The following is a 27,160-nucleotide window of genomic DNA, read 5'->3' as shown; positions in this document are numbered from 1 at the left end:
GTTGCGAGCATTCTGTCGTAGCGCTGAACGTGTCCGGTATTCCGGTAACCACAGGCAAGCTGGTCATTTCGGCTAATGACTGGAGGCATAAATTCAAGCTGACGAAGGAACTTTAGCGTAGACGAACGTGAGTAGCCTGATCGGTCTGCACGGTCCAGACACTTGTTGGCGCAGCGCTTAACCAGTCAAACAAAGCGCTAATATTGCTCTAACCAAGTGTAAAACATTTTAAAGATTTATAAAAACAACGTGTTGATGGTTACACTCCTGCGAAAAATACACACCAGCAGCAAAGCAGAATTGAAGAACCTTCGTTCTTCAGTTAATTCAGTTAATTGAGTCACTGTGCTAAAACCACTATGAAATCCATGCTGAGCGCTGCATAAAATGTTATTAGACTCGAGAAAAGTGATAATGTGTTTATAAATTATGTGTTCAAGGAGTTCGCATGCATGAGAAGTTAAAGAAATGGGTCTATAATTTAGAAAAGATTGTTTCTGCCCAGATTTGAACAATGGAATGACTCTAGTCCGTTTCCATGAACAAGGAACTGTACAAGTAGACACTGATTTCTCAAAAATTAATGTGAGGTATTGACACGCCCAAAGTGCATAACGATGAAGTGTGAGATTACTGACGGTATTTCCGATCGCAAAGCTGTTTTCTGCTACTATTAATCTTTCAGTTTCAAGACTAACCCTTGGATTGAAACAAATTGCATTGTTGACATTGTCTGGACTGCAGCCTTTTTTGGTGTCAAGATTTAAAATAAGGTTCAGGACCCCTTGCTTCATTGTAACATTGTTAATTGCATAGGACATGCTAGTTGTCGTGGAGTAGGGAGGAATTACAACATTGTCCTGTGTATATACACACTGAAAATATTCATTGAATGCTTTAGCAATAGCTCCAGGATCACCTATTTCGGAATCATCTAATACAAATGTCTGGGTGGTGTTTTTCATAGGTGAAATCGAGCTCCAAAATTTTCGTGGGATTATTTTTAATTAAATTAGGTAGAGTGAACTGATAATAGAAGTTCTTAGCTGCATCAATTTTTTTGGCAGAGTTCTTGCTTCATAAAGCGAAACTGGTCATTTGTTTCAGCATTTATGTAGCGCTTCCGACGTGCTCTGGGTACTCAACGCTTCAAATGCAGTATTTCTCTTGTCATCCAAGGAAGGACAAGATTTTTTTTTTTTAGCACATAGCGCTCTATGCAACTATGAACAATGTTTTCAAAATGGGGTACTAGTATTGATATCACTGGTAGTGCATAACCGGGAGAATCTGTCGAATGAAATGCTTAATGTATCAAGTATGGACACATCATCTGCATGATTATAATTGTGAAAACAAGGCATATTCATAGTGGCGTCTTGAAACTGAAAGATTAATAGTAGCACAAAACAGCTTTGCGATCGGAAATACCGTCAATAATCTCACACTCAAAGCCACTTGTAAAGAGCGGTGCATTTAGGAGAATCAAGTCTAGCATGGCGTACTCTCTAGTAGGATCAGATACAACTTGTTTAAATCCAAGGGTTAGTGAAAATTCAAGCAACTCTCAAGAAAGAGGGACATTATCACCAGTTACCGATAATGAAGCCCACGAAACGTTAGGTACATCGAAGTCCCCCATGCAGATTAAATTTGAAGAGCCAAAACCACGCTCTTGGATGAACACGCGAGTGATCGTTATTTCATTTGAGACATGTCTGGGAGGTCGATGAAACACACCAATGATTACATTCGTTTTATTAATGTGCACCTTACACCTGATCGTCTTGATTTCAAGTGGGGATTGTAGTACAGAAAACTGTAGGTCAGCGCGCAAAAACAAAGCAACGCCTCCACCTCTGCCTGCTTTTCTGTCTAGTCTCAAGACGTTATATCCTGGAAGGGGGGTAGGGGGGTGGGGGGGGTTATCTCACAGTCATAGATGTCGCTACACAACCAGGTGTCAGTGACGCTGATAACATGCAGGGAATGTGATGCCACCAAAGAGGAAAAGCTTGAATATTTGTTAGATAGGCTTCTTGCATTAAGATTTAATATACAAAGTTTATGCAGCATATTACTGTTAAGTAAAGGATTGTTCCCCTGGGAGAGTGGTAAATGATGGTGAGTGGTACCATCACGAACTTTCACAAGAGAGTTGGAAACAATGTCCCAATTGTAGAGCTGATTATCAACAAACGAATGGTCGTACCTGAGGTGTATCACTGAACCATTGTTACGGAATTGTGCTGTAGCGTCCCATAGTTTTTTACGGATGGAGCGCACGTTTGAAGAAAAATCTTCAAATATACGCCACTGGGACCCTTTTACTTTATAGCCATTCTTTAGAGCACTAATCTTTTCACGAAAATCTAGGAGCTTCATAATGACGGGGCGAGGTCTACCACCTCTAGGTCTACCAAGCCTATGCAATCGCTCAATTTGAGTAAAATCAAGCTCGAGTATGTCAGCAAAAAAATTCCTAACTTGCGATTGCAGCGATTCGTTGGTGTCATGCTCAGATTCTGTTAGACCATAAAGAACAAGGTTGTTAATGAGTCGATTTCAAAATGTTTGTGGCAGAACGCACCCTAGAGCACATGTAACAACTTTCAGCATATAACCAAAATTTATTATGGGGCCTAGTGAGGGGCCCTTTAACCCTTTGAGGGTCAATTTTTTTATTGCAGATTCCAATTTTTCTTAGGGAGTTATTTCAAACAAAATTTACCGTAATTTTTCTAGGGTGACTGTAAAGTGAGAAAAAAAAAATTTTTGCGTTGGTATGTGTGTACTCTTCATTCATGAATAACAACAGTAAAGAAGGAAATAAACTTATAAGAACTGAAAATTGATGCACTGTTATAATTCAAGGCTTTGAAAATGCGCACACGAGACTATTTCGCAAGACTCTAATGTTCCTGCTCTTACACTAATATGTACATTCATAGTGTAATCGAGCTACATAGGTGCGTGCACTCAAGAAAACAGTGTGGTCATGTTCCCGTCAAAAAAGTAAAACGTGTGACAAACTTTCACTAATCTTTATCTTATTGCTAACCAGAGGCAATTAGTTTTTGCGAGTCTCAAAAAAAAAAAAAAAGAGCAGCGGAAATGCATGCACGGCGGCCTCGTTCCTATGCGCACCCCCGTGAGCACTAAACGAGCGAGAAACAAGCGGTTGCCCTTTGAGCGATTAGTAATGAGATAGCCATCAGTTTTGCAAGTGCAAGAAGCCGAAACCACCCACAAAACAAAGCCCAAACCGCCATCTGCCTAAGCGCGTGCCAATGCGTGAGCAGTAGTACTATATAGACACGTGGGAGTGAACTAGCGCAAAAACCATGCCACGAAAACCGAGAGGAAGGCGTGCAAAAGAAAGTTCCCTGTATTCCCACATTGTGGCAGCACATTACAGAAAAGAAAAAGTTAGGAAGTTGGCATGCTTTTTAAACATACAGACGGTGCCGTAAATATACAGCATTGACCATTTCGGACATCGTTCGCGGCACCGTATATTTACCGTATTTACTTGCATAATGATCGCACTCGCGTAATGATTGCGCCCCTGAATTTTGTCGTCAAAACTAGATTTTTAAAATTTCCCGTGTAATGATCGCATCCAAACTTGCCGCAGTGATATGTCGTGTGCCATGTCTAGCTAATAATGATCACGCTTACCATCTATCGTATGCTACGCGAACGACTCAAGACAAACCAAGCGGTCCGCACGTACCAAACATTCTTAAGCAGATGCCTCATTTCATTACTTTCATCACTTTCCGCACTTCCATGACAAAAAGAGGTACAACCAAACTTGCCTTTATTATGTGCAGGCTTTATAATGGTTGTGGTCAACAACAAAAAAGGCGTCTTTCGATTCTTCTCATCTGTACTTGTGGGTACGCAACAAATCGCGAGCGGCAATGATAGTAGCCATGTTTACACTGATACGTTAAAAGTGTACCCTATTCATACGCCGACGCTTATAACACGGCTGAGATATTCGCCGACCCTTAGTGGAAACGTGCTGTATAAGGATAGTAGTGAAGACAGATGCCGCAGTTTCCGCAGCATGCCGGCCATGTGTTTCTATATCACTGGCAGCTAAGCGCGGCCATCTGTTTCTGTTTTCTCAAAGTGGACATGGCTACGTTATTGCCGCAAACTTGCCGATATTAACGATATTATTCATTACTGATACGGAAGAAACTGTTTCAATGAACGTAATGTACTCACGAAAAAAAAAAAAGAAAAGACGCGTTCAGCGTGTTCGGCTTGCTCCGCCGGTCAACATTTTTGTTTTGGTGCCCCGCACCAATACAGGACAGCATCCCGCAGCAAACGCGGGACGAAAAAAATTCTTTTTTTCTTTTCACGGCAAATTTACCCTGTGGAATGATCGCACCCATTATGCGAGTAAATACGGTATGTCATTGACGCTCAAAGGGTTAAAGGCTGCTATATTGAATTTCCCGCTGGATTAGCCATGCTTGACTTCCAGTGGCCCGCTCTATAGCCCTCCAAGATTGGGAGGCACATGCTATCAATACAGTATGTGTGCCATTCTACTGTCTCGGAGGCCATGCCCACTCTTCCTTGAACGACAAAACATTCCAAGAGACATCATTTTCTTTTCTCAACTTTTTTTTATCGGCCGGCACTATCCTCCTAATCGCTTGGTGTGGTAGTTTGCACAGAGTAAGTGTGTCTCGGAAACGTCCCATCTTTGTCTGTGTTTGTGCAGCTTCACATTTGTGTGCTTGGAGCCGTCTCCTGTGCCTTCGTGAGAGTGAAGTGGTGCGAAGAAACATGGCTTGTTTCTTCGATCTCTATTGGCGGAGATTTCCAATGTGGTGACGCTCTTGTCGACTGTATACAGAGACAATGTCAGTCTTGCGCAAATCCAAGGAAAACTGATTGCCTCCAAGCATGCAGGGCATTATTAGAAATTTCTTTAAGCTGCTCTAAGCATACTGAATTTTATATTTTTCACTGAATGAATTTTTTGGACTGTTCGATTCTTCGGACTATTTCGTATTTCTCAGCCCCCAGGAAGTCTGGTAAATCGGTTGGCGACTGTAATGGGGTCTTATTGCATAGTCTGCATAAATGTGTGGACAAGCAAAATAGGCACTTATTCAGATGTACACGTTGTCTGCACATATCTTTTTGTCTGGTATCGTTACAAATGACGCACACTAATGATTTACTTGGAATGAAACAGGCAATATACATAAACTGCATCTACTCCAAAAAGCCACCTGTGAACCAAAGTTAACAAGTGCGTACTGCGAGTCAAATTGGTTAGACATAATTGAACAAATGAATAGACAAGAAACAGCACCGACGGCTTAGCCAGGAGATTCCCGCATACTTGGCGCTGCTATTCCCACAACACTTGGCATTTACACAGAATTTCACAATTGAGGAATGACCACAGACCTTGGCCTGGTAGACCCAAGCAGGTGGCACAGCCAGTCTGTCGCACACAAAGGTCTCGTCTTCAGTGAGACCAGTCTCAGGGTGGGAGCCACTGCGTGACCCCGAGGCATGCCGTGTGAGAAGCTCAGTTACGGCCTTGCGGCGACCTGCAGCACCCTCCAGGTGCAGGAGGGCAAATATTGCCCAGGGCCACAGGCCCCACGACTCAAGCTGGGCCGCAAAGCTTGTGTGCAGGGTCTCAGCCGCAGTTACAGACAGGTGGCTAAAGCCAAAGGCTTGCAACAGCTTGTGCAGCAGCCAGCTGAAAGTCAAGTGAGACTAAATTATTATGTCTGCAGAAACGCTTGAACAGTGAAATAACATAAATACAACTGAGTAAGTTCCGTTTTCGACAGGTAAGTGGGCGAGCTCATGCTATTTCAGTTAAACAGTACGACCGCTTAGTACGTACTTTTTCCAAGCTCCGGCCAACTACGGTTTAACGAGGTTTCACTGTATATATGTTAAGCATATCTTGCACTATGATCCGTACCTGCCAGCAGGCTGAAACATTTTTTTCGCCCTTTTATCTACAGAAGAAAATTGGTCAGTTTCTTATCAACATTCTTAGAGCTACATAGCAAGAGTTTTCTTTCAAATGCAACAGCGCCTTCAAGGAGGTCACCTATGGCATCTCCTGCACAAACTTCCAAATGTTGTCGATATTACGCAGCACAACCGCAAACACAGGCACAGGCACGGCAGAATCTGTGGCGTCATCCTCGCCCGAGGTGGCAGCCAGCAGTCTTGGCATGACACAATGACTGGCGTAAAACCAGAAACTAAACGACAGCTGTGTGAGAAGTCTTGTGTATTCCGGCATAAACAAAACTCAGAACTGCGAGAAGTGCGGGCGTGAACACAGATATTCTATACGATCTGCAAGCCTGACAGTGTCTAATCGGTTCGACTGTCGCACATGCTTTCTTGGCGCTTTCCATACGCACTCAAGCAGATTCTCGGGTGATAACTTTTGGAGATATTCACTTTCGTGAAACTCAGCACTAAACTCGATGTACACAGCCGACAGTGCTCTTGGCACAGTGCCAGAAATATGCCAACAAGTATGCGAAAGCTAAAACTATCTCCAAATGAAAATGTGGAGAAGTGCAAGTAAGCAGTCAGACAAAAAAAAAAAAAAGGGGAAGCCAGACGGATAGAAAGCACAATGAGACAGCAATGACAGCTGTGATTTAGCGATGCAAACAGAGGGAAGAGAAGCAAATGATGAGAGGGCAGCGAATGTAAGGGAGGAAAAAGGAGCTTAGCAGGAAGCTCTGAAACCGATCTGAGCTTTCTGCATGCGAAGGGGCACTCTGCTTATTCTGATGGAGACGGTGCAGAGTAGTTGCCAGAGGTTAGTGGCACTTCTCATGCGTCCGTCGTCGGGTTCACAGTTTTGCCCAGGTTGTCATACGAGACGAGACGTGTGTAATCTTGCATTGTATAATCAAGGTGTTTAATGCATTTTCTCTATGTGGAGTTCACTGGGACGGCACCAATCCGTTGTAAAACCCAGAACGTCGCAAAATCGGGGGACGCCTAATCAGGGTTCATAACCGGGTTCCACTGTACTGCCAAATTATAATTGGCTGTGCGTTTTTGCATTTTTTATGCACCTAATTTAATTTAACCTGCTGGGTAATTAGATCAATTTTGTCGGAATAGTCAGGGTCAAATTAACAGACTTTACTTAGATAAACAAATTTTTGCTTCTCAGCACTGATTCATGACAAGGTGCTCTGTACTGACAGCACATAAAAAGTGAAATCGATCCCGCAGCTTTGTCTATTACCTTTTTCTTTTTTGCTTTGCAAACAGGACAAGTAGGGTCTTCCATAAACCCTGCATTTGTACGAGACTTCACCGTAGTCTCATATGAAAATAGCTAGGGTGGTCCAATATAAATGGACATCTACTCTTTCCGCGCCAAGGAAGAGTATCCCTCATCCAGGGATTTCTTTGTCTCTAGTGTCTGCCACAGATGAATGGCGATCATTTTATCATTTTGGTGTAAACAATGTGCTGCTAGATGGTGCCAGCTTCTCAGGAAACTTTTTTTTTTTTTTGTAAGTGCAGGTGACAGAAACACAGTAGAATTTTGGCTCTCCTGAATCTTAAAAATTCTGGTGCAAGGTTAGGCAGCTCCAGCAACGATAACCACCTTTTTATATGGTGGAATCATGGTGTTTTTGGATGTTTCTTCACCTCTAGTAAGGAATTAGACCTGAAAAGCTCTAGGGAGTTGTCGCCGCTTCAACTAAGTACTGACGATTACAAGGAAGTGACATCTCTCATGTGGACACAGCTTGATGAAAACACATTGCCATGGGCGCCTTTTGCATTTTCTTTTCCTTGCAGCATCATATGAAGGGCAACAGAAACATGCTTTAGTTCTGTTTCAAGAAACATGAAGCTTCACATAGGTTGTTTCTGTGGCCATGCTTGTCTTCAGCTCAAAAACAAAGAAATTGACAGTAAGAGACAGATAATAACCATGTTCACAATGAATCAGTAAAAAAACTGCACAACTTCGCAGGCTTTCTGAAAAAAAAATAATAACAATGAAGTTGGCCCAGAAAGCGCTAATTTGTAAATAAGCAGAGATCTCAGTTCAAACTTCACAGCTGACATTCACTTTAATTGTTTCCCACATTAAGGAATCTTCCTTGTGGTACTTTGCTGAATTTCAGTGGTAATGTATACAGTCAAACTCACTTAACAATACCGGTTTTAACTCATATTTTGGAGAGATGGGAGGGAGTCGGGAGAGAAGTGTGCAAGGTTGGCAATGCGGTGAAGGTATGCGCATGCACGGAACACATGTGGGGGCAGCATTCCAGTATTTTTTTCCTATTCTTTTTCAGGATATTGCATTCCTTTTTCTTTTGTTGAAGGCACTCAGTAGTCAGATCTAAATGTTACAATCAATAACGCAGAATGAGAACATTTGAAACACTCACAAAAGTTCATGGTGCCGCAGCTGCTCATTGGTACATATGAGTATTGTTAAAACTGGTAATGTTGTAAGTGGGTTTGACTGTACTTCTTTCTCTCTAGTAAAGATGTTTTGATCTCTGTCACCTCTTTGCTTTTTACAATAACCCGGTTAAACAATAGAATTTGCTTGGCACTTCAATATTGTTGTAAGTGGCTTCAACTGTACTGTCAAGCGTAAACCATGTGCCCCTTTTTGTATTTGCCAGCCCCGTCCAGCTGCCTGCCTGACCTGATCCTGAAGTCCAGTTGGGAGGGCACAGAGGACACCGGTGCCAGCAGCCGGTCCAATCTCTGAGACTGATCACAGTATAGCTTGAGCAGCAGATAGCATGTATCCAAGGGTGCCTCTGGATCTAACACGTAGGACTCATCACCTCCATCATCTTCATGACAAGGTGGGTATGGGGGCTGTGCATAGGGCCGCAGTGGCTGGTCACTCTGCAAAAAGCATGAGGCAGTACATATACACAAACATGAAGGGACCTTCTCCCCTGTCAAGGTGTTCACCTTCAATTTCAGTGAGACACTGCATCATTGACAAAAAGAAAAGAAAAATACACTATAATCAACATTCAGCTTAATGAGGTCTCCTCTTCAACTTTGGCATGTCCACTCTGCAAATAACCTGCCCTTGTGTCATGTAACAACGCTTTCTTTTAGAGAGCAGCCCTAAGGCGCCCGTTCCAGTGTTGAGCATCAGCATCCTCGGTGTAATGGAGTGAACAAGGAGTGCGAAGGATGAAAGAGCAAACTCGGAGCACAGCGGTGGATGAAAGAGGGCGACAGCGAAGAGAGCACAAGGAGGAAGGCGGGAGAGGAGGGCGCAGCGGAACCATGAGGCAGAAAGGGGAGAAGGAAGGCATGGCAAAGCGTGAGAGGAAAGGCGTAGTGCTGTGTAAGACTGGCTTTGCGACGACAACCACTATGAGAAGGTGACGGAGTAGCGCGCGGTCGTATGTTCACCATTGATGCCATCGATAAGGCATGCGGCGAGCACGTACACCGTACACATATACAGAAACAAAGCTCTGGATGACTGGATGTCTGTCTGCGGTGGCTTGTGAATTGTGCCCACGCGTCACCCACGAGCTGTCTCTTGCGTCTTCCAATTTAGACAGGCAGTCGTGCCACACTTGGCTCCATTTTCACTGTGCTGCATAAGACGGATTGTCTGTGCCAGCTGAGCTACTCACAGCGTTCTCTTCCTAATATAAACCGTGTACCTATATATTATAATCATACAAAATACTCACACATACTTTAACGTATATAGAGGTGCACAGAAATTTCGCATTAGGGAGTACCGCAATCAAGGGTAAATTTTTTTGCTTTTCATATACAGTAGAACCTTGTTCATATGCCCTTGAAAAAAAAATAAAAAATCAATAACGCGAGGACAAACGTACTAACTGGAAAAACGTATGACCCGAAGTAACTAAAAAGATTTGACAGACTCAACTATTGTTGACATCTACGTAATGCGAAGCTTTGCGCGGATCACTGCGGCACGGCACAGCAGGCGACGCCGACACATGACGAGCTGGTGGTGCTCCGGGGGGCCCGATTTGTGTTTTGTAGTTTTCTTATTGCGTGGTGTTTTAAGAGGGCCACGGAAAAATGAAACGCGATGCCCACATCGCGCCGCCTGCAGCAAGAAGTGGCAGCGTGTTAGGGTTGTCGCCTAGTAAAAGTGTGCAGTACGCTACCAATGGCACTATGCACCATGCGCTGTAAAACATATAGGTGAAGATGCTTATCGCAATAGGTTTGGCAGCGATAGCTGTGAATTCGGCGTGTGACGACCCGGTGGAGATCTACTGGTACCGCAATGAAACCGCGCGCCGTCATTTTCACGCAAGACGTGCGGCTATATATCGTTCTCGATCGCACACCGCCGCCTTTTTTTGTTCACGTGGGATCTTGTGGCCGGAAAACGTATCAATTGCACTATGCAGCAGGGAATGGCGGCGCATTTCGGTGATCGCCTGTTATAAGCGAGCGCTACGCTTCCGACAGCACTACATGCTGTGAAACAGATAGGCGATGATGCCTATCGCTATAGGAATGGCGGTGATAGCTGTGAATGCTGCGTGCGATGACCCCGGAGAAGATTTGCCGGTACTGGAATGAGAAACCGAGTGCGCACTGGCGTTTTCGCGTGAGACGGGTGGGCGAGTTGTGTGGTGAAGCTGCCAAGGTGGGCAGCTATATACTGTCCTGGATGGCACGCACATTGCGCATTTTTTTGCTTACACGGGATCTGGCAGCCAGAAAACGTATCATACGATCGCAGTTTGGCGACGTACTGAACGTTGGTGCCAAAAATTCGTGTTTTCCGAGAACACACAGGTAAAAAATGAGCGTAACTCTATTAGGTCATTTTTCGTGTTCTCGATTGCGAATGCTGGCATCGGGAAAACTTAACGGAAACGTATCAACGAGGTTCTACTGTATTAACAAAAATTATCACAAAACGAGAAATGAGAATCAAAGCCACACCACATAGAGAGAGCTCCAGTTTCTCTTATTGCACAATCAGTTTCATAATATTCATGCATATCTGAAGCCACAATAAAGTACTGGTTTCATTGGCCTCGAAGCAAAAAGCAAGGAGGGGGCTCAAGCAGCAATTTAACTTGCACTTGGTGCACCTAAGTCTCCTTTGTTGAACTCACAGCGCATACTCAGCATACTCAATAAACTGCTCAGCCGCATCATTGCAGAGCATATAATGAATAACCACATTAACTCAATTGTAATGCAATCAGCGTCATATCAGGTACCCAATTTTTAAGGCCAGAAAAGAGAAAATGCAACTCTCCTGATTGTAGCATGCAAGCTTTCAGTTGCATGTTTTCTGTTGTGCAAGTTATGCGCAAGTATAGATTATATTTGCGATGGATTGTGCAGGCTAGAATTATTCAGGCAAAATTTATTACATGGCACCTGTGCACATTTTTGCATCAGAGGCAGCTTATGAAGTCATGAAAAGATTTAAATGTTGAATCCCAGTAAAACCTCGCTCATATGTGCTGAAAAAAAAAAATAATAATAATTATCTAAGAAAAATGTACTAACTGGGAAAACATACAATCCAAAGTGACTAAAAAATTTCAGACTTAACTGTAGTTGATATCTACATAATGCGAGACGTTGCGCCAATCGTTGCAGCACGAGATGCCTACAAGTGCCGAGTTTATAGGGCCCATGCGGGCTGAATGCGCATTGTTATCTTTTCAGATTTAGCAAGCTTACATTTTCCCTCCTCAAATTGAGCCCGGGCCAGCAGGTTCTTTGAGTGGGGTCATTTTGTGGGAAATTTGACGTGCCCACTTGGTGCTAAATCACTGCAGCATAAAATGCCAATGTGTGTCGAGCTGGTGGTGCTTGAGCGATCCAAGATGCACATTGTTGTTTTTCTATTGGATAGTGTTTTAAGATTGTGACAGGAAATGGAAACAAAATGAGGCTGGCAAGTGATGCCCGAATACAATATGATGCCGCCAGAGCGAAGCACAATGCTCAGTTCATGTCGCCTGCAGAGGGAGCGGCAGTGTGTTTGTTATTGCCTATCAAAGCCGTGCAATATGCTTCCTATGGCACTGCGTCCCAAGCGCTATGAAATAGATAGGTGAAGATTCTTATGGAGATATGGTTGGCGGCTATAGCTGGGAATGCGGTGTGTGATGACTCGGGAAGAGATTTGCTGGTGCTAGAATAGGAAACTGAGAGCATGCTGGCGTTTTCACATGATATGGGCGGGCTGCTGCAGGGAAGCCACTGTGGTGGGTGGCTACTGTTCTTGATTGCATGCGTCTCACACCTTTTCTCATGTTTATACTGGATGTGGTGGACAGAAAATGGATCGTATGATCGCAATTCGGTGACGTACTGAACGTTGGCACAAAAAGATCGTGTTTTCCAATGCCGTATGAACCAGTAGAAAAGAAGCAAAATTGTATTGGGTCATTTTTTTATTTTCATCGTGAACATTGAGTCAAGACCACCCGTACGCTTGCAGACGCGCGCAAGCTCGCGTCAGCGCACCTAGTGCCTACTGTGCCTCACGAGGAATGGCAGTTTGCATCCACAAAGACGCACGACAGCGCGTGCTCACTGGGCTCACTCACAGACGCCTTGGCAGACACCACTTCGCACTTTGTTATTAACAGTGTTTCAAAATGCCGAAAATTGAAGAGGCCCACTGTTACCAATCAACAGTTCAAGCAGTGGTTCTTTATTTCCAGCTGTTGTGAGCACTTGCAGGGACGTCGCGTAGCCATCGGCCAGAGAAGCGGCTACACTCGTCCATTTCCCAGGCAATCTACTTGTAGGTGTACCGGAGAATTGCAGTGAAACAGCGGGGTTGGCTGCGTGGTCTAGCAGTAGTACATTGATGTGCAATGTGGCCAAAACTGCCATACCGCCGACATGTGATACTGTGGTTTGGCAGCTCGAATCGTGGGATACCTTGCCTCACTTGAAACCCAAAGTTCTGTGGCACTCTTCCGAGTTGTTGCAGTGCCAAAGTGTACTTGCCCTGCGTGTTCTGCGCACAAGCGAACGGTACAGGTGAGGGGTTCCACTCCGGAGCTCCAGCGTGAAGTGTCATTGACCGCGGACACTCAGAAGCCGAAACTGCCGCAGGCTGCAGCTATTGGGCATTGCAGTGGTGTGCGAAGATGCACAGACGAAGGCCAAATCAGCTGCTGCTTGTGCAATACGCGGTAGTGGCGGTGGCGCATAGCATGGACGATGACAAATGCGTTCTATGACAGGGCCGGCTGCCTTCGCCATTTCTTGCAGGTTTGCGAAGCTCATGCTGGCTCTTAGGTCTTGGAATGTCAGATGCATTTGTCTCTGCACGCGTTCCACCTTTTCAGCATCTGAAACAGGCTCTGCTATATGGTCATAGTATTCAGCAATAACATGAATGAACTGCTTGAGATTTTCAGCCGGATGCCGAGTGCACTGATCTAGCTCTGCTTTTAGTTTAAACTTGCAGTCAACGGTGGTAAATGCCGCCGTAAATTCGCATGCGAAGGACTGCCAGTCGGGGTGTGCACCTGAGAAGCGCCACCATTGTCTGGTTGACCCTTCCAGCGCTGCTGGAAGCAACTGTAAACGGCGGTCAGGGGGGATCCCCACAATATCGCTGTACAGTAAAACCTCGTTAAACCGTACCCACTTAAACAGCAGTTTCGTTTTAAAAGTGTAAAGTCAAATCCCCAACTCATCGGCCATTGAACATAATGTGTTTTGTATACGCATATACCATACCAGCTTATTGCGTACGCATCGGCTAAAAGGTAGCGTATCCACTTTTCGTTGCGCAAATACGGTGGTGCGTCGACTCCATCGGGCGGCCCGGCAGAACAACAAGCCTCAGAGATCGGAACAATGGCCTCCAAGTGCCCTGTGCGTTTGTGGGTGAAGCCACATCAACATCAACATCATTTCAGCACCGAACCAGAGAGCGTTGTGGCGTCGTGCATGCGAGACTAGCATCATGCCGAAGCTCGGATAAAAAAGGCGCCAGGTGCTCAGCATAAAAGAAAAGTTAGACATTGTCCGTGCTATTGAACATGACACAAAAAAGTTGGCGCTGGCACGCGACAGGGATTTGCTGTTGACTACGGCGTGTGGCATTGGGAATGCAAAGTTGCTCAGCAGCGCTGCTGCGACTGCGAAGAGATGTTGACTAGCAACAGTGATGAGGACGACACGGAGAGCAAAAGCACGGGCGATTCAGGCCCGACAGTGGCAGAAGCTGCGCATTATGTCAGCCTCATGAATGCAATCATCGTGATGAGAACAGCACCCGGCAATGAAAAAGGCGCCCCGGGACTTTTGAAGCACTACCGCGTGCGTGCATAGAGAATACGTAACGCCAACGAGTAATCTGCCATGCGAGTGTTTGCTGAAAAGCTGGCACGCAGCTTCAGAAAGTTTGAGGCTGCTGTCGTTGTGCTAGGCCGCCGCAGAATCAAACGATAATAACGCTTTTGTTACGTGAAGTGAATAAATACTGCACTTTTTTTTTTCTCTTTCATCGCACTCTCTCTTTGAGTTCCGTGTTCTGTTTTCGACAGGTAAGTGGGTGATCTCATGATATTTCGGTTAAACAGTACTACTGTTTAGTACGTACTTTTTCCATGCTTCAGCCAACTACGGTGTAACGAGGTTTCACTGTACTCCAAGTACCTCTCCAGAAAGTCTTGCGGCGAGTGTCGGTCCTGGTAGCCACTGAATTTCGGCAGTGGGATGGGCGCACCTTTGATGTTGAGGACTGGCCCCGCGGCGGTTGTCTTATAAAGCCTAACCATGTCGTTGAGTGGCATGGTGCGCAGAATTTGAGCTATATCAGCCGCGAGTCTCTCCCTTCCTATCGTGGTCACGGAGGTCGAAGCCAACAGTCCTTGGATGATCGAAGAAGGCAGGAGCGGCTGCGCAACTGGCTAGGTAGCACTAGATGATTCTTGGTACTCCATGTTAGGTCTGATTGGACGAGCCCCACTTGTCAAGTACATTCTTTATTTCGGAAAATCCTCGGTGCACGCACACACGCAGTCTGCGTTGCGTCCCGCCGCACCGTACACGGCTTGCTCCGCCACTTACTTCACCCACTCAGTTCGTTGTCGTGTGTTCCCCGCATGCCGACCACACACACACACCTTCCATGTTCTTCCCTGCCCGCCACACACCATTCCTTACTGTCCCGTCCTTGCTACTTTACACAGCTGCCTACCGTCTCGTGCCTGTGACTCTACACCACCTGGCGTCAGCCCAGTACCCTCACAACCGAATTGGACAGTGAATGTCTTAATAACTCGACTTGCAAATTGAATATCTGCTATTCAATTTTTTAAAATATTCAATGATGTTGCGGGAAGGAAGTAGCGTACGTCTATTAACAGATGGCTTTTAATGGCAGAGTCAACAAGCGTAGAGCAGCGAACAACATAAACTCTTCTTCGTCATCTCTAAGGCTGCCATCAGTGTACTCGTCCTCCCACATTACAGCTTGTGACATCACCCCCTGCAGAAAAAGCACCTTATTGGTACGGCTCATTGCTTCGAGAAAGGTACGGTTTGAGGTGGCCAACGTGGACGATGTCAGAGAGAGGTGCAGGCATGGTGGCATCCATTGGCGACACTTCATATGTAACAGAGGTCACCTGGTGGAGGATGCGGTAAGGGCCATAGTATCACGAGGAGTTTCTCCAAAAGACCAACACGGCGAGTTGGAGACCAAACTAGCACAAGAGCACCTGGTTCGTATTCCACATCGTGATGGCGCTGGTCGTAACAGCACTTCTGGCGTGTCAGTGAAGCAGAAAGACAAATGTGGGCAATCTGGTGTGCTTGGGTCGCTGTGGCTATGAGATCCCGAACACACTCTGTCGGCGAGTCGAGTGTGGTCGAAAGGAGAGTTTCGAAAGGAGAGTCTCAAAAGGCAAAGTTGGCCCACGTCCAAAGAGGAGATAGAAGGTTGAGTAGCCAGCTGTGTCGTGGCGTGAGGAATTGTAAGCGAGCGTGACAAATGGCAGAGCAGTGTCCCAATCACGATGATCGGAGGAAACATACATTGCTAGCATGTCAGTTAATGTGTGGTTCAGGCATTCGGTAAGACAATTAGTTTGAGGATGTTAAGCGGTAGTAAGCTTGTGTTAGTAGCACATGATCGAAGTAAGTCGTCTGTGACTTTGGCAAGAAAGTATCTTCCGTGATCAATGAGAAGTTGACGAGGTACACCGTGGTGTAAGATAACGTCGTGAAGCAACAAGTCAGCGATGTCTGTAGCGCAACTGGTTGGTAATGGTTGGTTGGCTCTGGTAATGGCATAGTGGGTTGTAGTCTGTAGCGACAGCAATCCACCTATTTCCATCGTTTGATACAGAGAATGGCCCGAGAAGATCAACGCTAACGCGAAAGAAATGGTCAGTCGGTATATCCAAAGGCTGCAGCAGACCAGCAGGATGCACAGCTGGTCTTTTCTGGCGTTGACAAGACTCACACATGGCAACACAGTGGCAGATGGAGTGGTTGAGGCGGGGCCAGAAAAACCGTCACTGAATTCGGTAGTAGGTCTGCGAGACGCCAAGGTGTCCAGCAGTGGGAACTACGGGCAGTTGCTAAAGTACAATCTGTCGAAGATGAGATGGAATGATGGTTAGGAGCTCGTGCACGTCGGGGTGCATATTGCGGCGATACAGGATGCAATTTTGTAGCCTGAACATGTGAAGGGATGAGTCAGATGGATCAGAGAGCAGGCGTTCGATAAGCTGCCGTAACGATTCATTGCGACGTTGTTCAGCACCAATGTCTTTCAAAGTAAAAAGTGAAATAATGCAGATCGGTGTGACATCCACTAAACCGTCCGGTGCATCGACGGGATGACGAGACAGGCAGTCGGCGTCCTGATGCAGACGGCCCGACTTGTAGACCACAGTGTATGTGGATTCCTGCAGCCGTAGGGCCCGGCGACCGAGACGTCCGATGGGATCCTTAAAGGAAGAAAGCCAACAAAGGGTGTGGTGATCGGTTGCAACTGTAAATGGTTGACCATATATGTAGGGTTGGAACTTGCCCACAGCCCAAATGAGGGTGAGACACTCGCGCTCGGTAATCGAGTAATTGCGCTCAGCTGGAGAGAGGAGGCGGCTGGTGTAGGTGATAACGCGGTGGTGCCTACATTGGCGTTGAGCTAAAATTGCGCCGATGCTGTAGCCACTGGTGTCAGTGCAGATTTCTGTCAGAGCGGAGGCATCAAAATGGGCAAGAACAGGAGACCCGTGCAATGCCACATGTCGCATGCCCCTCTAGCTAGGTGCCACCCAAGCAAGCACCTCACTTTGTTTCTGGCGCAAGAGAACTGAGCATGCTATGGAGAGGCCACTCCGGCCGACGTGGTCATCCCGGCTGACCCCCCTGGAGAGGCCACCCCGGCTGACTTAGTTACTGCAAGCGCTTCTCGGCATCAGCCCAATGCGGGCATTGGCGTGCAATTGGCTGGTTTCACCTCTGTTGGTACAAGGTATGTCTGGGGTTGACAGGACCGGTCTAAATGATAACATGATGTTGACACAGAGAATGGCAAGAAAATCAGTGCATATTTCATGAAGTGTGAAAGCATGTGCAAAGATTGGGCCGATTAACCACCGATACGCACAAAGATCGTGATGGATGCATGGTGATGAACTTCACGTTGCTTCAACAGCCGTAGGTCACTGATGAGCCACCCATTCTGACATAATAGCAGCAAGCATGTTGCAACAGCTTGCGGCCCGTTACCACGTCAGCCACCAGTGAATTTTTGTCACAGCCACACTGCCTCGGCCATTAAGCGTAATCGGCGCTGCTTCACAAGCATTGATGACTGAAGTTACAGACTGGTGCCAAATTGATGCAGAGCTCATTGGTATTTGGTATGAGATACAGTAATGTCACTAATTCATTAGTCTCAGAAGAAAAAAGAAAGGCACCTGATTCTATTCAACAGAAATGTTATTGATAAAATATTTTCAAGAACTTCATATACTAGAACTGAGCTGTAATCCCTGCTGGGTTAGGGATCCCTACTAGTTTGACGTTCTCTTAAATAAGAGTGGACTGTAATGTATACCTTGATTTCTATGTAACAAAGTAACTGATAGCTTGCACCATTACTGTTATGCAAAGCTAGGAGATTGGTGAGCATATTCAGCACCGCATTTTCTTACCCAAAATTCATAAGCATTAAATTTAATGAAAGACCTTCTGATATTCGATTTGATTTTCGTTTCTTTTCTTGTTTGACATTCCAGTTGAAATTTACTATTTGGTATTTATACACCTCCAATCATTTGGGTTCTACTGTATGTCTCTTTGCAATAATGATTAAACCCTTTCTTTCTTTCTCCCATAACCTGACAATGGCCCCACAATGGTGCTTCAGCCAATGAAATCAAGAGTTCACCAAAAACTTGTCTGGTTGGGATTGCTCATAGTCGAGGGTAAGATGGACGCCGACCAAAAACTTTTCATGTTTTTGGTCGGCGTCAGTTTTATTTACCCTTGACTGCTGCTTTAGCCAATTTTCGGCAAAACCAAAAACCCTAACACACCGCAAGCATGTAAGCGGAGGTTAAGAATGCTACAGAGTATTCTTAAAATCTCTACACTTTACAGTCCCTGTGCTTGCACCTCTTAACCGGACCATCCAGGTACCTGTATCTTCATTTGTCTGCCACATTCTGTTCTTGTACTGCTCTTTCCTCACATATGACTTGCCACCTTTATTTGGACAGGCAAATTAGAACATGCTCATAGGCTCACCTCAAAAGCAGCCTCATAAGCAGCCACAGCGTCACTGATGCTGCCAGTTGGAGGGCAGTAATACCTGCAATGAACAAACAAGGCAATTATGACTCCTCCGTGCTACTGTTTTTGTTCACCGACATTATTTGACAGCGATATTGACGACATACGGCAGTTGAAATGCGATGTTAAATGTTACCTTGCATGCACCACTTGTGTTTTTCTACGTACTACAAGAACACAAAGCGAGATGTGTTTGCTTGAGGCATTATGCGCCAATGTTTGCAGCCTGTGAGTAGGTAAGCATTGTTATTACCTCACACGCGCATTACACTGTGCCTGAAGTGCTCGTTTGCTAGGCGGCCATTTGCATATTGTCGTCCTGATGCTGCTGTGCTTTAATGTGGCTTTGTGTCTGCACACTGCGCATCAGTTGACCGCATGGACAACCTCGCATGGTGTTTATTTTTCAGAAATAGCAGAAATGTGCCGCACCGTACTTGCAATTACAATTTTTAGTCTGTCCACAACTGTTGCCAAGTCTAGTATTACAGTAAAAGATTGTTAATATGCACCCGCTTATAACATAGTTATGATTAAAACGTAGTTACTACAGTTCCCAGCCAAGCCCCCACTGAAGCCAATGCATTGACTGACCTCTTATAGCTTAGTGGTTCATAGAATGCCTATCGGTTAGCAAGTACCATTTTCACTAATTCGTAGTTTGGCAAACAGCATTTTGCACCACAAATGTGTTCTTTTTTCTGCTTTTGAAAAAAGAAAATCAACATCGAAACTGCAATTCAACTGGTACCGATCGACGCCGTGTATTAACAACGCCATGTTGGTGATGGTGATGGACTTTCTCTTTTAGTTCGCGTTGCCAAGTGTGGAGAGTGCGGGGCAGCGAAAAGCTCTACTGCTGCAACCATCACCCTCATGTTCTGACTTGCCCATCAATTGTAGCTTCACAATCAGATCTAGTTGGTCGAGTGCCGTGCATTGCACGTGTGTCATCGACGTGGTGTCGTTTGTGATGGTTCAGAATCTACTGAATATTTCAGTGGGTTTCGTCCAGAGAAACGGAGCCATGCCAAGATCAAATGGACATAAGAATCACATAATTAGCATGAAGGAGAAGTTAGACATCCTTCGTAGCATTGAAATCGGAACAACGAAGACTGCCATCAAGCATGCCTGGGGACTGCCTTTGACAATAGTTTGTGGCATATCGAAGTACTAGAAAAGCTATGGGGTGGTGCTGCATCGAAAATCAAGAGATGCCGCTTGAGGCGATCAGCCTTTTCCGAGGTTGAAAAGGTCTTGATGACGACGCTGAAAAAAGCCAGGGCGTGCAACTTACCAGTCAGCAGCCCCCCAGCTTGCCGAAAAAGCTTAAATATTTGCTAGCCAGCTGAACTGCAAGAACTCTTCTTGCAGCTACGGTTCCTTAGCAAGGTTTAAAGCATGTCACAACACAAGTGGGAGAGTGGTGTGCGGAGAGGCGGCAAATGCGGACTATAAAGATGCCGTGGAATAGCAGAATGGCAGAAATATGGTGGTCGTGACATGCTTCGGTCTCCTGAAATTAATTTCAACTAGTTATTTAATACACACCTGCATTGCAGCTATGACAGCTCTCTCGGAGTCGGATCTCGAATGCCATGCACTCACTATATTTTCACGCATATAACCTGAAACAAATATGTATAGTGGAGCACAGGCTATACGCAAATTTCACCTTGACGTGCAGCTTCACGGCAGCATGGGATGCGAATTTCACCTTAAAATGTGGCTTCATGGCAGTGCGGCGCGTGCTGGAGAAGCCACATTGTCACATGGCAATGTGGCCAAGAAGCGTGAAGCCATGAAGCGTTAGGAAAGTGCTTTGCAATATGGCTCAGTCACATTTGTTTTGTTATCGTTGACCATGTGAAGGCTGCTCCGTCCGCGTTATCTTTCGTCACGCGAATGTTAGTTGCGAAGTGATCTGATTATTGCCACATGTCACGTGACTGATTTATCCGTGATCACATCCATTGTGTGAATCCAGCTTTATCAGCATTGCCAATGAAGGGGGAGAGAGCCACTCGCAGAAAATATGACATGGATGAGTCGTCTATCCGCGAGCAGAGACTCTTTGCAAGGATTTTAGCATTTATCATCATCAGCAGCAGTAGCCTGGCTAAGCCCACTGTAGGGCAAAGACCTCTCCCATACTTCTCCAACTACCCCGGCTATGCGCTAATTGTGGCCATGTTCTCCGTGCAAACTTCTTAATCTCATCCGTCCACTTAGCTTTCTACCGCCCCCTGCTACGCTTCCCTTCCCTTGAAATCCATTCCGTAACCCTTAATGACCATCGGTTATCTTCCCTTCTCATTACATGTCTTGGCCATGCCCATTTCTGTTTCTTGATTTTAACTAAGATGTCATTAACTCGCACTTCTTCCCTCACGCAATCTGCTCTCTTCCCCTTAACGTTACACCCATCATTCTTTTTTCCATAGCTCGTTGCATCCTCCTCAATTTCAATTGAACCCTTTTTGTAAGGCTCCAGGTTTCTGCCCCATAAGTGAGTACTGGTAAGACACAGCTATTATACACTTTTCTCTTGAGGGATAGTGGGAACCTGCTGTTCATGATCTGAGAATACCTGCCAAACGCACCCTAGCCCATTCTTATTCTTCAGATTATTTCAGTCTCATGATCCGGATACGCGGTAACTACATGCCCTAATTAGATGTATTCTCTTACCACTTCCAGTGCCTCGCTACCTATCGTAAACTGCTGTTCTCTTCCGAGACTGTTAAATATTACTTTAGTTTTCGGCAGATTAATCTTTAGACCCGCCCTTTTGCTTTGCCTGTCCAGGTCAGTGAGCATGCATTGCAATTGGTCCCCTGAGTTACTAAGCAAGGCAATATCATCAGCGAATCGCAAGTTACTAAGGTATTCTGCATCAACTCTTATCCCCAATTCTTCCCAATCCAGGTCTCTGAATACCTCCTGTAAACATGCTGTGAATAGCATTGGAGAGATCGTATCTCCCTGCCTGACGCCTTTCTTTATTGGGATTTTGTTGCTTTCTTTATGGAGGACTACAGTGGCCGTGGAGCCGCTATGAATATCTTTCAATATTTTTACATACGGCTCGTCTACACCCTGTGGGGTTCTCCTCCGGTACTCTTGGGACAAAGGAATGACAACACAGTAGTGCAAACAATCACAAAGGCATTTATTGCACCTTTCATAGATCAATGCCTGCTAGCCGAGTTGCTATCCACAAAACATGCCGATGGGCGCGCGACAAATCTAGAAGTCCGACTCACCGCGACCGGAAAACGAGCGAATATGTTCGCCCCATGCTGGATCCCAAAGCCTGGTCGTTCGCGTGTTCGGTCACGCCAACGGTGGCGCGTTCCAAGGCGGCCACGCGAGGCGGTCTTGCAGAAGCATGGGTCGGCGCGCACGCAGGACGTCCCCGCCGTTCCCCGACCCGCCGGGAAAGAGCCCCCGCGCCTTGTCTCCCGGCGCCCAGTAACCACGCCTGTCGGCGGCGTTAGCAGCGCAACACTCGTGCCCTCTCCCGCACTGCGCTTCAACCACATCGACCGCTGCGGGCATCATGCAGGCCACGCGGCGAAGCGGGATTGCAGGAGATGGGGGAAAACAAGATATCAGGGGACGCGCGAGAGTCGCGCATCCCAACAACCCTTATTCCGTAACGGCTGCATGACTGCTGAGGTTTCGACTGAATCAAACGCTTTCTCGTAATCAATGAAAGCTATATATAAGGGTTGGTTATATTTCGCACATTTCTCTATCACCTGATTGATAGTGTGAATATGGTCTATTGTTGAGTAGCCTTTGCGAAATCCTGCCTGGTTCTTTGGTTGACAGAAGCCTAAGGTCTTTCCGATTCTATTTGCGATTACCTTAGTAAATACTTTGTAGGCAACGGACAGTACACTGATCGGTCTATAATTTTTCAAGTCTTTGGCGTCCCCTTTCTTATGGATTAAGATTATGTTGGCATTCTTCCAAGATTCAGGTATGCTCAAGGTCATGAGGCATTGCGTATACAAGGTGGCCAGTTTTTCTAGAACAATCTGCCCACCATCCTTCAACAAATCTGCGGTTATCGGATCCTCCCCAGCTGCCTTCCTCCTTTGCATAGCTCCCAAGGCTTTCTTTACTTCTTCCGGCGTTACTTGTGGGATGTCAAACTCCTCTAGACCATTCCCTCTTCCATTATCGTCGTGGGTGCCACTGGTACTGTATAAATCTCTATAGAACTCCTCAGCCACTCGAACTATCTTATCCATATTAGTAATGATATTGCCGGCTTTGCCTCTTAACGCAAACATCTGATTCTTGCCTATTCCTAGTTTCTTCTTCACTTCCTTTAGGCTTCTTCCATTCCTGAGAGCATGCTCAATTCTATCCATATTAGACTTCCTTATGTCAGCTATCTTACGCTTGTTGATTAACTTGGAAAGTTCTGCCAGTTCTATTCCAGCTGTAGGGTTAGAGGTTTTCATACATTGACGTTTCTTAATCAGATCGTTTGTCTCCTGCAATAGCTTACCGGTATCCTATCTAATGAAGTTCACAATACACTTGCATAGCGTGGCTGACAAACCCACTTTAGCCACCCGGTAGGCATCACTGCAGGCTCACCTGAGCGCATCCAATCTGCGTAACACCACTCGACCACGTCCTTGAACGGCTTGATCCCGTAAACATCCAAAGGCTGCAGTTGAGACGTCATCCCACCCGGGATAACGACGAGTTCAGTGCCGGATTCGCGCAACAGCCTCTTCACTGAGCCTGCCAAACGGCAACGAAATGCGTCCAGCACGAGGATGGACGGGAACGACATTAGTGCGCAGGGCCGCCTACACCAGACGGACTTTATCCAGCAGAGTACAAGATTCTCATTCAACCAGCCTTTCTTGTGGCATCTCATGACCACATTTTTTAGCAGCTCCTCACCTTTAGGCACTGTGTTGCGCTTGAAGATGACATAGGATGGGAGCTTGTGTCCGTCTGCCATGCATGACAATATGACGGTAACTCACATTTTCTCGTTACCAGTGGACCGGACGTAAACTTGTTTAGAGCCCTTCTCATGCACGGTGAGGGGTGATGGCATGTCCAGATAAACCAACGGTTGGTCAGCATTGCCAATTTGCCCTAGCTGGAAGTTCTTGGACTTGCGCAGCGAAATAATGTGGCGCTGGAAAGCCACAAGCAGCTCTTTGAATGATTCAGGCAGCTTTTGCGAAATCGAAGTTCGGCGGCTTAAGAAAAATCCAGCATGGCACATGTCACGATAAATCCAGTGCTTGCTTGCTTTGAAGGTGGAGCTTGGTAGCCCTTTTTCTCTTGCAAGCTCCTTAGCTTTTGCCTGCATAAGCTCCATGCTCATAGCTAGATGCACGGCTCGCTGTTGGCATACAAACTATGTCAGGGTGAGTTCGATTTCCGGGAATGTCCCACTCTTCGGGCTGCAAAAGCTTCTTCGTGTTCCGCTGCATGTGAAAAGGGCTTCCTTCTGTCGATGCCACCCACAAACGCTTCCCTCATTGACACCAAACTGCCTCCCGGCTGCACTGTTGCTGATGTCCTATGCGGCTAAAATAAAATAAAGTTTATCTTGAAAGCAGCCGAGTACTGTTTTCGTTTCTCTCGCAGATACAGCATATGGCGACGATTTTATTGCCCTTGAGTTTTATACGGAACCTCCCGGGAGAGAAGCAACCTGCAACAGAGGCGTTGGCCAAGCATGGCTAGGCGCAAATGCGTCTCTTTCTAGTCAAGCCTAAACAAAGGGCTGCAGATGGAAAAAGCAATGCTGCGCAGCCCGCACAGCAACACCAGCGTTGCCAACGTGCTCCCGCGCACTAGCACTTTCCCAATCCATGACGCTGCGGAGTTAGACTTATTGGTGGCGCTGCGGATTTCAGTGTGAATTAGCAGGATGTGTTGCATATTGCATTCAATCCACTGCTGTTTCGAATTATCTGAAATTTCAAATTAATGAGTTATGAATGAACAAGCTTTTCCTGTAGTATCTTTCTTTGTGTACCGATCCCATATGGCATTAGCATATTCAAGCACTAATAGTATGATAGCTGAGTAGGCGACTAACATTGTTTTACTTGTGGCGTGCTTCAGTTGGTGCTTCAGTAGCCACACTTTTTTTTTTATACAGCCGACTCCATGTGGTCCACATGAGCGCTCCAACTTAAGTTTGAATTGATGTGCATGCCCAAGTACTTGAAATCCCTGATTGATGCAATCGGTCTATTATTGATCACTTATTTGTGATGCAATGGCTGTTTCCTTCGCATCCTAATCATGTGGGTGCATTTACCGACATTAAGATGCATATCTTAAGTGGAGAACCAGTCAGCTACTACTCCCAAATTTCTGCTGAGAATATCCTGGCCTTTCTCAAATCTTATGTCTAGGTACAGAACACAGTCAGTCTGTGAAAAAGCAGCTATTTATGGGAGAGTCCAATGATAAATAATTTAAATAAATCAGAAAAAGCAGCAGCCCTAAAACTGAGCCCTGTAGAATTCCAGATAAACAAACTGGTAAAGGGGTCAATTTAGATTCGGCTATCTGAACATACTGGTGTCTCTTGGAAAGGTAGCAGTCAAGCCACCGCATGATCTTATCGTTCTTTAAAAAGTTTCATAACTTTCACATGAGCATGGAATCCGATAGTTTGTTGAAAGATTTTTCAAAACCAAGAAAGATAATGTCGACATCACCGCCTTTATTGAGAGCAGCCACACTTTAGTTTACATGTTTATTTGCTTCACATGTTTTCCGATGGTACAAATGCCTACAAATGTTCATTCTTGAGCGCTTTCACAAATTTCAAATATTTCATGCCAATGGCTGTGGTACAATGAACTAGTGCAGGTACCATTAATTTTAAGGTGCAAGAAGAGCAACCTGCCACAATTTACAGCAGTTACAAAGGCTGTTGCATTCAAAAAGTTTGTAGCAGTCCTTTGTACACAAAAAAACATCCTTAACAGCACATGAAATTAAATTTTCTTGCAGTGCACAGCTCTGCAATAGGCACATTTTCATTTGCGATGAGCTTTAAAATCTGAAACGACCCAGTTTTGCAATTTTTATGATGGCTGACCTTAAATTCTCCCCAAAATCTAGCGGAAGAAGAAAGCTTACTAGCAGGACATCATGTACCTGCTTTTGTGTTTAATGCCGCTGCCCTTGCAGAATGCCAATTTGCTCATTAACGGTATACAGTAATATAATGAAGACGGATATAACAAATTATAGGCTATAACAAAATAAATGTAAAATATTCTCGCTGATATTAGTCAAACTAGCCAACTCATCTGCACATGACGACTACTTAAATGCGGTCATTGCAAAGGTATCCATAGGCAAAGAGGTGCAAGGCGACTTAAAAGCATTTTCTGTAGAGCTGACAGTCGAGAATGAAATTTTGCTAAGGGCACCAAAGTCGTACCGAAAAGCATGCGGCATGAAATCCTGGAAAGAGTTCACGCCAGTCATCTCGGCTTGCGTAAATGCAAAGAAAGAGCCAGAAGTCTTGTTTTTTGGCCAGGGCTTAACAGTGATATTACCGAGCTTATTCAGAGCTGTCCCACACACAAAAAATTTGCCTACAAGCAACCGCAAGAGCTCCTTATGTGCAAAACACCAGTATGCCCATGGTATCAGGTTTGTGCAGACATCTTTCATTTTGCTGGGCAACTGTATGTTGTGTTTGATGCCCTTTCAAAATTCTCAGAAATCAAGCAACTGAGTGACACAAGGGCAAAGACTACAGTAGAGGCTCTCAGTGCTAAATTTTCCCGCCAGGAAGTTCCAGTTGAAGTATGCACGGACAATGGGCCACAATTCGCCAGTCACCAGTTCGCAATCCTTGCAATGTAGTGCGACTTCTACCTGCCACGTTAAGCCCTGGCTACCCTCAATCTAATGGACTGGCGGAAAAAGGAGTTCAAGTAATCAAACCTATCCTAAAGAAATGCACTGAATCAAGGGAGGACTTCTTGTTAGGTCTTTTGGCCTATCGCTCACTGCCATCGGAAGATGGATGGTCACCAGCCGAGTTGTTTCAAGGCAGGCGCTTCAGAAGTAACATTCCTGGCTTTAACGAAGTCATGGAAACGGAAGTGAAAAAGCACCAATAGCAAAGAGAAGGATGAGCGATTCCACCTTTGGCCTAGGGCACCATAGTTAGAATACGGGAATGCATGGACAGGTAAGGGCAGAATCTTCAAACAGCTGGCCCGAGATTTTACATTGTGCAAACAGGGCCCTGATGAGCAGTCAGACGCAACTGTCGTCACCTACT

At 45.6% G+C, this 27,160-nt stretch overlaps 1 protein-coding gene across 4 annotated transcripts in view; it reads right to left on the bottom strand.

Moving 5' to 3' along the window:
• The window catches only part of Nup98-96 (nuclear pore complex protein Nup98-96), a 246,519-nt gene that overhangs the window by 6,468 nt on the left and 212,891 nt on the right, over positions 1 to 27,160 (bottom strand). For all 4 annotated transcript variants that reach the window (XM_065424259.2, XM_065424261.2, XM_065424260.2 and 1 more), the window contains 3 exons: positions 18,802 to 18,865; positions 8,714 to 8,922; positions 5,446 to 5,746 (listed from right to left, as the gene is read on the bottom strand). In XM_065424259.2, the coding sequence (XP_065280331.2) occupies positions 5,446 to 5,746; positions 8,714 to 8,922; positions 18,802 to 18,865 (574 nt within the window). The remainder of the gene's footprint in view (positions 1 to 5,445; positions 5,747 to 8,713; positions 8,923 to 18,801; positions 18,866 to 27,160) is intronic.

This window comes from Dermacentor albipictus, chromosome 3 (genome assembly GCF_038994185.2).
Source record: "Dermacentor albipictus isolate Rhodes 1998 colony chromosome 3, USDA_Dalb.pri_finalv2, whole genome shotgun sequence".
Classification (NCBI taxonomy): domain Eukaryota; kingdom Metazoa; phylum Arthropoda; class Arachnida; order Ixodida; family Ixodidae; genus Dermacentor; species Dermacentor albipictus.
The sequence above is the reverse complement of the archived record's forward strand: the minus strand, read 5'-3'. Positions and strand labels throughout refer to the sequence as shown.